The 10,332-nt window shown below is 44.7% G+C and overlaps 1 protein-coding gene across 1 annotated transcript; it reads right to left on the reverse strand.

The window, feature by feature from the left end:
- Positions 1-647: 647 nt before the first annotated feature.
- Positions 648-1,595, reverse strand: LOC137561875 (olfactory receptor 5G9-like). Its single transcript, XM_068273228.1, has one exon. It carries the CDS (start codon positions 1,593-1,595, stop codon positions 648-650), a length of 948 nt encoding a protein of 315 aa, XP_068129329.1.
- Positions 1,596-10,332: the final 8,737 nt, after the last annotated feature.

Here is a 10,332-nt window from a genome sequence, read left to right on the forward strand (position 1 = left end):
GATAGAGCCCTCTCTGATCGAATCTGATCAGAGAGGGATCGTATGACTGCCTTTACTGCAAACAGATTGTGAATCAATTGCAGCATGAAACCAATTCACTATCTGTGGAGCTGCCGCTGCCCCCCCCCCCCCCCCCCGCATACATTACCCGATCTGGCCGGCGTGTGTCCCCCGGTCTCCTCTGTCTTCTTCTCGGCTCCAGATTCACTGAACTTCCTGCCGGGGGAAGTTTAAACAGTAGAGGGCGCTCTACTGTTTAAACTTCCTGCCGGGACAGGAAGTTCAGTGAAGCTGTACCGAGAAGAAGACAGCGGTGACACGGGCCAGCTGGAGCAGGTAATGTATTGCCGCTGTATTGCGTCGGTCATCGGGCATTCAAACGCCGCTATCAACGCACTCCCGACCCGCCGGCAATCGAGGTAAATCTTTTGGCACGGACAGGATGACGGAAATTGATGGGAACGATCGATTTCAGATGAAAATCGATCGTTCGGTCAGCGTTTGCATGACGATTTCACAGCCGATTCAATCACAGTGATCGAATCGGCTGGAAATTCGGTAAGTGTATGGGCCCCTTTATTCGAATTCCTTCTTTTAGAATAAAATACTAATAATAATTTCCTCAATTTTTGCACTATAAATATATATTATGAGTGTCCTGGAACTTGATCTAAACAAAATGCTGTCTTCAAAGCTCTTTTAATGTCCATATTTTTTAAACTATATATTAAAGGATTGAACAAAGGCCAGACTACAGTGTAGCATATAGAAAAAAGTTTGTCCACACTGTTTGAGCTTAAACCCAAGATTGGTCGCAAGTAGATTCCAATTGTTGTGCTGTAAAAAGAAAGGACTACAGCGAGATGGGAAGCACAAGTAGAGAATGCCTTGGACCGCCCTTTGGATGAATTAATTCTTAAAATCGTAGAAATGATTGATATGTAGGACATCAATATGATAGGAAAAGAAGTAAGCCACATCAAAAAAGCTACCAAAAAGACAACTAGCTTCCTGGCATAGGAGTAGGCACATGAGAGCTTTACAAGTGGGGGGATGTCACAGTAATAATGGTCAATTTTGTTTGAACCACATAAAGGAAATCTGAATACGGTGAGTGTATGAGTAATGGCAGCCAAAAAACTGATTAAATAAGCCCCAAACACCAATTCCCAGCACTTGCTGTTGTTCATAATACTATGGTAGGTCAGTGGTTGGCAAATGGCCACGTAACGGTCATACGCCATGATTGTCACCAAAAAGCTCTCAGCTATAACAAATATGGCAAAAGAAAACATCTGAGCCGCACATCCGATGAACGAGATGGACTTTGTGTTGGAGGTTAAATCTGCCAGCATCTTGGGGGTGATGGTGGAGGAGTAGCACAAGTCTACAAATGATAGATGACTCAGGAAGAAGTACATGGGAGTGTGAAGGTGACTAAAGGCCCTTATCATCAGGATCAGACCAAGATTACTCAGGAAGGAGCATGCATAGACAATGGAGAAGACACCAAAGAGAACTTTTTGGATAAAAGGGTTGGTGGTCAGTCCTAATAAAATAAAATCATCAATCCTGGTCTGATTCGCAATGTCCATTATGTGCACAAAAGCCTGAAAGAGAATACTAAGCAAGTTAACTTGTTAATTACATTTTATGCATTGCATGCATTTTTCTCATTAGAATTTTTTCAGAACATTAAAGATTTTATTTATTTACAGTATTTTAGAAAGACTTGTTTATTGCCTCTCTATCGAAGTCTAGGGCCAATCTTTTTTCAATTATGAAGGAACATTTAAGTGGAAGAAAAAAGGTAAGTTGTACCAACCAGAGGCCTCTTCCAGCACCCTGTAATATCTGAGGTCCCTTGGTATCCTCCTGGGCCCCATATTGTGCTGCCATGAGCCAAACTTAAGTCTGTGACTGGCTCAGTCACTGACTATGGTGCCTTTGCTGTCCCAGCCATGTGCCTCCTTGATCCTGCTCCAATGGACACGTTTTATTAACTCTGCAGGGGTAGAATGCTCCCAGCCATGGCTACAGAATTGAGGAGGCTCACATGGCCGGGACATCATTTGGTATGACAGTGGCACAACAGATGGGGCCAGGAGTAAACTGAGGCACTTGAGATACTGAGGAGGGGGGGGGGGGGGGGGTGTAAAAAGCCCAAGGTAAGTAAATCTAAACTTCTTTCCCTCACTTAAGATTTACTTTAAATTTGAAACATGCGTAGAGAGGTTACAATTTGTAGCCATTTTATTATCACTTGCTGAATTCCCACTGTAGGATGATTTGTTTACATTTTTTTAAAATTTTTTGAATTTTTAATGTCTAACCTTTGGACCTCTATGAAACTAGATGGCTTCAATGCTGAAAAGAGGAATGGCAATAAGAAAATAAAATGAATAAAAAAACTTTCCAGTGGACCTAACTATCCCCCAAAGCACATGACTGTTTTATTTAATGTTTCCTGAAAATAATTTTTACTTACTGCACTAAAAATCTTAAAGAGATTACAGCTCAATACTACACTATCTGTTGAAAAAAAAAAAATAAAATAAAATAAAAAAAACAAACAAACAAACAAACAACAGATTTTAGCTTAAACCAAACTAACCAGAACAATAAACAGTGTGTTTCTCAGTTAAAAACAAACCAACAAATAACAAAAGCCCAATGCTCAGCCAACTGAGGAAGTATTCCCTTTATTGCTGTATGTATATCATCAGCAAAGTGCATATTGTATAACTGAGAAAGAATGTTTGCCAAAAACATTGTGCTGCTGGCTATTCCTACCTAGTCTGCAGTCTGCTGATATATAGTAATATAGTAATAAAGGACATACTGCCATAACTGGCTTTTGTTGTTGTTGAATGTTGATGTGTTACAGACTGGCAGTGCTCCAATGTTTATAAACTCTCCCGCTCAACTCATTCATCTTTCCTCTTGCTCCTCTGCTGCTGCTCCTCTCTGTCAAACTCTTCATTGGCTATCAATTATCTAGAGGATTCATTTCAAACTCTTCTTAACTCTAACTTGCAAAGCTCTCCACAATCTCTCTCCCCTCTGTACATCTCCTCACTAGTTTCCAGCTACCAACCCAACCGCAATCTCTGCTCTGCACATGACCTTCTTCTGTCCTACTCTAGAATCACCTCCTCACATTCACGTATACAAGATATCTTGTGTGCTTCACCCCTCCTCTGGAATCCTCTTCCACAACACATCCGCCACTCTCCAACCTTTGATATCTTTAAACCCTCCCTCAAAACGTACTTTTTCCGACAAACAGTAGCAGTACCCTAGGCCATTTCCTCTGGCCAAGTTGTACTCCTTACTAGACAACCTAAAAACACATTGCCTCTAGGTATGACTATTGTATATTACTCCACCTCTTGTATTGTGTACCAGTTCTGTATCTGGTTTATTGGTGTACGCTGTTGTTTGCATTATTATGTACCCCATGTTTGTTTCTTACTGTGTACAGTGCCTCAGAATATGTTGGCACTTTGTATATATAATAATAATAATAATACAACCATATTTAGTCAGTAAGCTCCTCATTACACACTGCTTCACATTTTGTGTAGACTACAATTTTAGTAAACACTTTTTTTTAATAGCACACACCATTCATACAATTTTTTTTTAATCTTTCAGAAAATGTTAAAATAATTTAAAATGTATCATGTTGGCCATTGAAATAATAGTGGGAAGGAACAAGTGCAATTGCAACTTTTAAAAATTCTTGGTTGGTTGTTTATTGTGAAAGGTTATTTTTAATATCAATGATTTTCTAAGACATTTGCAGAAATGATCTGCATGCATAGAAATTTTACGATGAAACTGGAATTTTCCTTAAAGGGAAGGTTCAAGCAAAATAAAAAAATGAGTTTCACTTACCTGGGGTTTCTGCCAGCCCCATGCAGCCATCCTGTGCCCTCGTAGTCACTCACTGCTGCTCCAGTCCCCCACCACCAGCTAGTTCTGCTTCTACCAGCCCCATGCAGCCATCCTGTGCCCTCGTAGTCACTCACTGCTGCTCCAGTCCCCCGCTGGCAGCTAGTTCTGCTTCTACCAGCCCCATGCAGCCACCCTGTGCCCTCGTAGTCACTCACTGCTGCTCCAGTCCCCCGCTGGCAGCTTGCCGACCTCGGAGGTCGGCGGGACGCATTGCGTACATTTTTACGCATTCCCGCTAGGGCAGGAACATTAACACATACATTTTTACGTGTTACTGGTTCAATGCGTACAAATTTACGCATTGAACCAGTAACGCGTACAAATGTATGTGTTAATGTTCCTGCACTAGTGGGAATGCGTAAAAAAGTACGCAATGCGTCCCGCCGACCACTGAGGTCGGCAAGCTGCCAGCGGGGGACTGGAGCAGCAGTGAGTGACTACGAGGGCACAGGATGGCTGCATGGGGCTGGTAGAAGCCCCAGGTAAGTGAAACTCATTTTTTAATTTTGCTTGGACATTCCCTTTAAAAGGTAAAATTGTCAGACGCAAAGCAGAGACAGCCCAGCCAGCACACATTTGATGCCTCCATTTCTGTTAAAAATGTACTTTGGGAATTAATTGTAAGAGGTTTGAATAATACCATTCTGCAAATTTGAGTACAGCTCAGTCTGCAAAAAAGCACAATATTTATAAACACATTTCACACATTTATCTAATAAATACACTGTAAACACTGTGTCTGGAGTTACATCAGGAGCTGTAACCTTTTTATGTGTTAGTAAGAATGCATGCGTCTTTCATGTCTTCATTCACTCAAGCCAGATCTCCAATACAATCTCCTTTTATACCCAATGACCTGGGAATTGGGAATTTTTTGTTTTGCTTTGAATTCATTACAGTGCTGAATATTCCAGATTAGCCTTACACAAAGGAATAGATTGTAAAGGATAGAAAATAACAATGTACAATGCATGGGATTAAATACATTTGTAAGTATGAATTAATTTGTAAGATGTTTTGAATCAGGATGATACCATTTATTGGATAAATTAAAAGAATAAGAGTAAGCAAGCTTTCGGCTGTTAAGCTTCGTTGAGCTTTAAAAAGCTAGATGAAGGCTTAACAGCCAAAAGCTTGCTTATGTTTATTCTTTTAGGCTGGTTTCACAGTGGGACGTCACGTTGTGTTTTAGGGGATGTTATGGTCGCATAACGTGCCCCTAACGGAACGCCTGGTAGTGTTGGAGCAGGACGCTACCAAGAGAATCAGCTCTTGGTGCGCCTGCTCCGTCGGAGGCACTGCGGAGACCACGTGAGCGGAGCTCTCCGCATCACGTGGTCCCGCCAGCCAATCCGCGGCCACTCCAGGATGTAAACACTGCAAGTGCAGTGAATAATAAGTAGCCATGTGCCTGGCTACGTAGCGGCCTCTCCCCGCTTCCTCTCCGCCCCTAAAATGAAAAAAAAAAAACCTACTGAGCATGTGCAAACCGTCTAACGCGGCTTAGCCGCGTGTAAAGTACTGCATGCAGTACGTTATGCAGACATGCTGCGTTACAATGTAACGCAACGTGGGCACTGTGAACAGCCCATTGATTTTTCATTACTGTGCGGTGGGGTGCGTTACAGGCTGCTCTAACGTGCGCCTGTAACCTCCCACTGTGAAACCAGCCTTAAGTTAGCCAATAAATGGTATCATCCTGATTCAAAACGTCTTGCTTTTACTGATGGCTAACGCAGTACAAATACCCTGCTGCAAAGTATAAACTGGCGCTATTCAATTCACTTTTTTCATGAGTTTTGTCAAAGGTTATGTTTTTTTTAGCCCTCAGTGTCGTTAACGGTAGGTGTGCACCAGACTTTAAAGACAGGTACACACATGCAATATTGATTGGCTGTCTTTTACCACTTCTTGGTAGTAGGACCATTTACAATACCATGTGCAAAAAACAAAATTGTCACGAGAAATTATGGACAGCGGTAATTATTTTTATTTTTTTTCTTCCACATTCACAATTTTTTTCCTAGTTCGAGTTAGGCCTCTTTTCCATGAGCAGTTGAGCTGTGAAATGCCTCTCAAACTCTTACAACTGCTTGCTGCTGCCTGGTAACTGCTCACTGCTGCCTGGTAACTGCTCACGGCTGCCTGGTAACTGCTCGCGGCTGCCTGGTAACTGCTCACGGCTGCCTGGTAACTGCTCGCGGCTGCCTGGTAACTGCTCACTGCTGCCTGGTAACTGCTCGTGGCTGCCTGGTAACTGCTCGCGGCTGCCTGGTAACTGCTCACTGCTGCCTGGTAACTGCTCACTGCTGCCCGGTAACTGCTCACTGCTGCCCGGTAACTGCTTCCTGAGCACACAGTTCAACTGCCCGTGGAAAAGAGGCCTAAAGGTCAGTAAGGCCTTGCTCATGCTAAGAGCGATTTTGATTTTTGGTTGCCCTAAGGCCTCGTTCACATTGCATTCCAATCGAGTTAGCGTTTGCGCATTTTTTCTCCTTTCCCCGCGCTTGGGTGGGCGATACGTTTTTGTGAAAAGCACTTTTCTAAGCACTTTTCCAGAGCGTTTTTTGATTCACTCCCTGACGCATTACAAATACAATGTATTTACTCTTAAAAATGTGAACGCAATCGCTGCACAAAGTGTTTTTGTGAGCGTTTTGCTGTTTTTCCTATACTTTCCATTCAGGGGAAATCGCCCTGAAAATGGTCCATGCAGTGCTAATGTCAATGGACATTGAAATCGCCTTGAAAACGCTTACATCATGCTTTCCTATGACTAGTTCTGATTGGGGCGTTCTGTACGCTTTCCGATCTGAAAAGCAATGCATGGACCATTTTCGGGGCAATTCCGCCTCAATGGAAGGTATAGGAAAAACGCAAAACGCTCACAAAATCGCTTAGTGCAGCGACATCAGGAAGTGAAAAAATTAATCGCTGAGCAAAAGCGCTTAGAAAATCGTTTCTTTTTAAGCAAAAAGCACAGGGAAAAGCGCTTTGAAAAGCGCTCACCAAATCGGCTTGTGGATTTGTAAAGTGAGCAAGGCCTAAAATAGTGCAGTAATACGGCAGTAAGGCCTGGTGCACACCAAAAACCGCTAGCAGATCCGCAAAATGCTAGCAGATTTTGAAACGCTTTTTCTTCTTTTTCTGTAGCGTTTCAGCTAGCATTTTGCGGTTTTGGGAAGCATTTTTGGTGTAGTAGATTTCATGTATTGTTACAGTAAAGCAGTTACTGAACAGCTACTGTAACAAAATCCGCCTGGCAAACCACTCTGATCTGCCGTTTTTCAGAGCGGTTTGCGTTTTTCCTATACTTAACATTGAGGCAGAAACGCATCCGCAATCCAAAATCTGCAGCAGCCCGGGAGTATGCGTTTCTGCAAAACGCCTCCCGCTCTGGTGTGCACCAGCCCATTGAAATACATTACCCTAGCGGATCCGCACCCGCAAGCGGATCGCAAACCGCAGCAGAACCGCTCTGGTGTGCACTAGGCCTAATAGTGAAAAAACAAAAGTTGCAATAAGCGAGTAATGTACTAAGGCACCATTCACACCGAGAAACGCAAAATGCCGGCACCGGCGTTTTGCAGGAGTGATTTTTCTGCGATTTCACGCAGAAAAATCACTGAACACGGCAGGGATTTTGCCGTGATCGCTTTTAGCACTTTTATAGCACTGAAACGTGATCGCCAGGAAATTGCCTGAAAATGGTGCAGGTGACGCGTTTGCGTTTCACGTTTTTGGCCGTGTTTGGGTGATTTGCAACGATTAATGCAAATCGCTCAAGTAAGAACGGGTCCATAGGGTTTCATTACACTAGCGCTTTTAACCTCTTGACGACCAGCTAACGCCGATTGGCGTAAACTGGTCGTCTGCGGGTTACCATGGAAACGGCCGCTCGATCGAGCGGCCTTTCCATGTCAGTTCACGGAGGGTGTCTCCGTGAACAGCCGGAGAGCCGCCGATGGCGGCTCGCCGGCAAAATGTAAACAGGCGGGGAAGAAATCCCCGCTGTTTACATCATACGGCGCTGCTGCGCAGCAGCGCCGTAAGGCAGATCGGCGATCCCCGGCCTCTGATTGGCCGGGGATCACCGGCATATGATAGGCTGAAGCCTATCCTTCAATGCGCAGGACGGAAATCCGTCCTGCGCAGCACACAGGGGAAGGGAGAGGGAGGGAGCTGGCGAGAGGGCTGAAAGCGCTGCGGAGGGGGGCTTTGAAGAGCCCCCCCCGCTAAGCAACTGCAGCCGGCGGCGATCAGACCCCCCCAGCAGGACATCCCCCTAGTGGGGAAAAAAGGGGGGTAGTCTGATCGCCCTGCTGCACTGCTGATCGGTGCTGCGGGCTGTAGAGCCCACGCAGCACTGATCAGTGTAACATCCCCTGGTCGGCAAGTGGTTAAAAAGCGCTAGCATTTAAGCGTTTTGCCGAAATCGCGGCAAAATGCTTTAGTGTGAATGGGCCTTAACAGATTATAAAGAAAATCAGTAATTATCGATGAAACAATGCACTCTTTTGTTCATTATAAATTTCCTTTTTTTTGTGTTTAAGTCTAAAATAACGATTTTTTACCGACATGTTACCAAACTTTTATCACTTTTTTTTACCACCCTTTTTTCACAAACGTTAATTTCAGGTGGAAAACATTGTGAATGTTATCATTGTCATACTTCACTCAATCATTTTCAAATATTTCTTTACCAAATACAGTAACTCATTGGGATTGGAGGCCAATCTGGTAACCTTCTTGCCGGTTATCCCGAGCTCAGCTCGGGGTAACCTGTGCAGAAGGATTTCTCCGGCCCCGCCAATTTTTTTTTACTGCACGCAGCTAGCACCGATTCATCGCTACCCGCCATGCCGCGCCGCCCCCCCCCCCCCCTCCAGACCCCTTGCACAGCCTGGCCAATCAGTGCCAGGCAGTGCTTAGGGGTGGATCGGGATTCCCTCTGACGCCCCGACGTCCATGACGTTGGTGACGTCATCCCGCCCGTCGCCATGGCGGGGGCGCTACATGACTAAAAAAAAATACCTGGAATGCAGCAGAACAAAAAAGTACCACGCGTTACGGCCGCATTGCATTGCATACAGTGAAGCATGCAGTCAATAAAATGTATGCTTCACTGTACTTGTTAACAGGTGCATTTAGCGGTGATACATTTCATGCAGTGCATTACAATACCACAACCGGTCATACTGCAATGCTACTGCCACACTGTGAGCATCTCTTGGTGGGGAATGCAGTGCGGCAAGCTGCGTTATGAAGCAGTTGTTACACCGCACTGTAATGCACCCCTGTAATCAGGGCCTTAGGGCTGGATCACACTGGGGGCAATTGCGCTGCGCTAAAGTCACCCTATGTGGGTTTTCTCACTGCAGCATTTTGATTTTTAGAAAATCAAAATCTCTCTGTATGTACCATTTTTCAGACCAATTCTACTTAAAGAATTGTGGCTGGATAGTGTACTGGTGAAGGCCTTTGACATGGGAGACCAGGGTTGCCTATTCAGTAAGAAGTCCTTGGACAAGACTCCCTGAGGCCCCATTCAAACTTGAAAGCGCGAAACGCCTGAGATTAACGCCAGCGTTTTGCGGGAGTGATTTTTCCGTGATTACATGTGGAATAGTCACTGGGCACTGCAGCGTTTTTTTAGCGCTTCTATAGCACTGAAACGCGATCGCCGGGAAATCGCCTGAAAATGGTGCAGGCTACGTGTTTGCGTTTGGCGATTTGTGTTAATCGCCGGCGATGAACGCAAATCGCCCAAGTAAGAATGGGCCCATAGGGTTTTAAAACACTAGCACTTTAAAAAGCGATAGGGTTTGAGCGTTTTGGCGAAACCGCCGGCAAAACGCTCTATTGTGAATGGGACCTAACACTGCAGGGTGGCCTCTTGAGCGCGTCCCAGTGGCTGCAGCTCTTGAGCGCTTTGAGTCCGACAGGAGAAAAGCGCTATACACATGTTAGGATTTTTATTATTATTGAAATGTGTTACTTGTTACTTTTAAAAATGTAATTGCAAATGTGCAATCACTAAGGCATTGTTCACATTAAGTTCTGCTCATGTTAGCGTTCCTGTTGGGTGTTTTTTGACGTGATTTTTCTTTTTTTGCCATTCCTGGTGCTTGGGTGGGCGCTAGAGTTGGGCCGAACGGTTCGCCGGCGAACGGTTCCTGGCGAACTTCGGTGGTTCGCGTTCGCCTCCCGCAGGCGAACGTTTGCGGAAGTTCGCTTCGCCCAGTTCGCATCGCCCAGTTCGCATCAAAAAACAAAATTTTTACCCTCCATTTCACTGTCAGCAGACATGTTATGGTCAAACACACTGCTTGAGGAGCCGCCCACCCTCCCTTCAAGCTAGGTCCTTTATAC

Source organism: Hyperolius riggenbachi, chromosome 3 (assembly GCF_040937935.1).
Source record: "Hyperolius riggenbachi isolate aHypRig1 chromosome 3, aHypRig1.pri, whole genome shotgun sequence".
Taxonomy (NCBI): domain Eukaryota; kingdom Metazoa; phylum Chordata; class Amphibia; order Anura; family Hyperoliidae; genus Hyperolius; species Hyperolius riggenbachi.

Excerpts from the sequence above, each read along its gene's own strand:
- LOC137561875 (XM_068273228.1), bottom strand. The coding sequence starts at position 1,595 with ATGGACATTGCGAATCAGACCAGGATTGATGATTTTATTTTATTAGGA.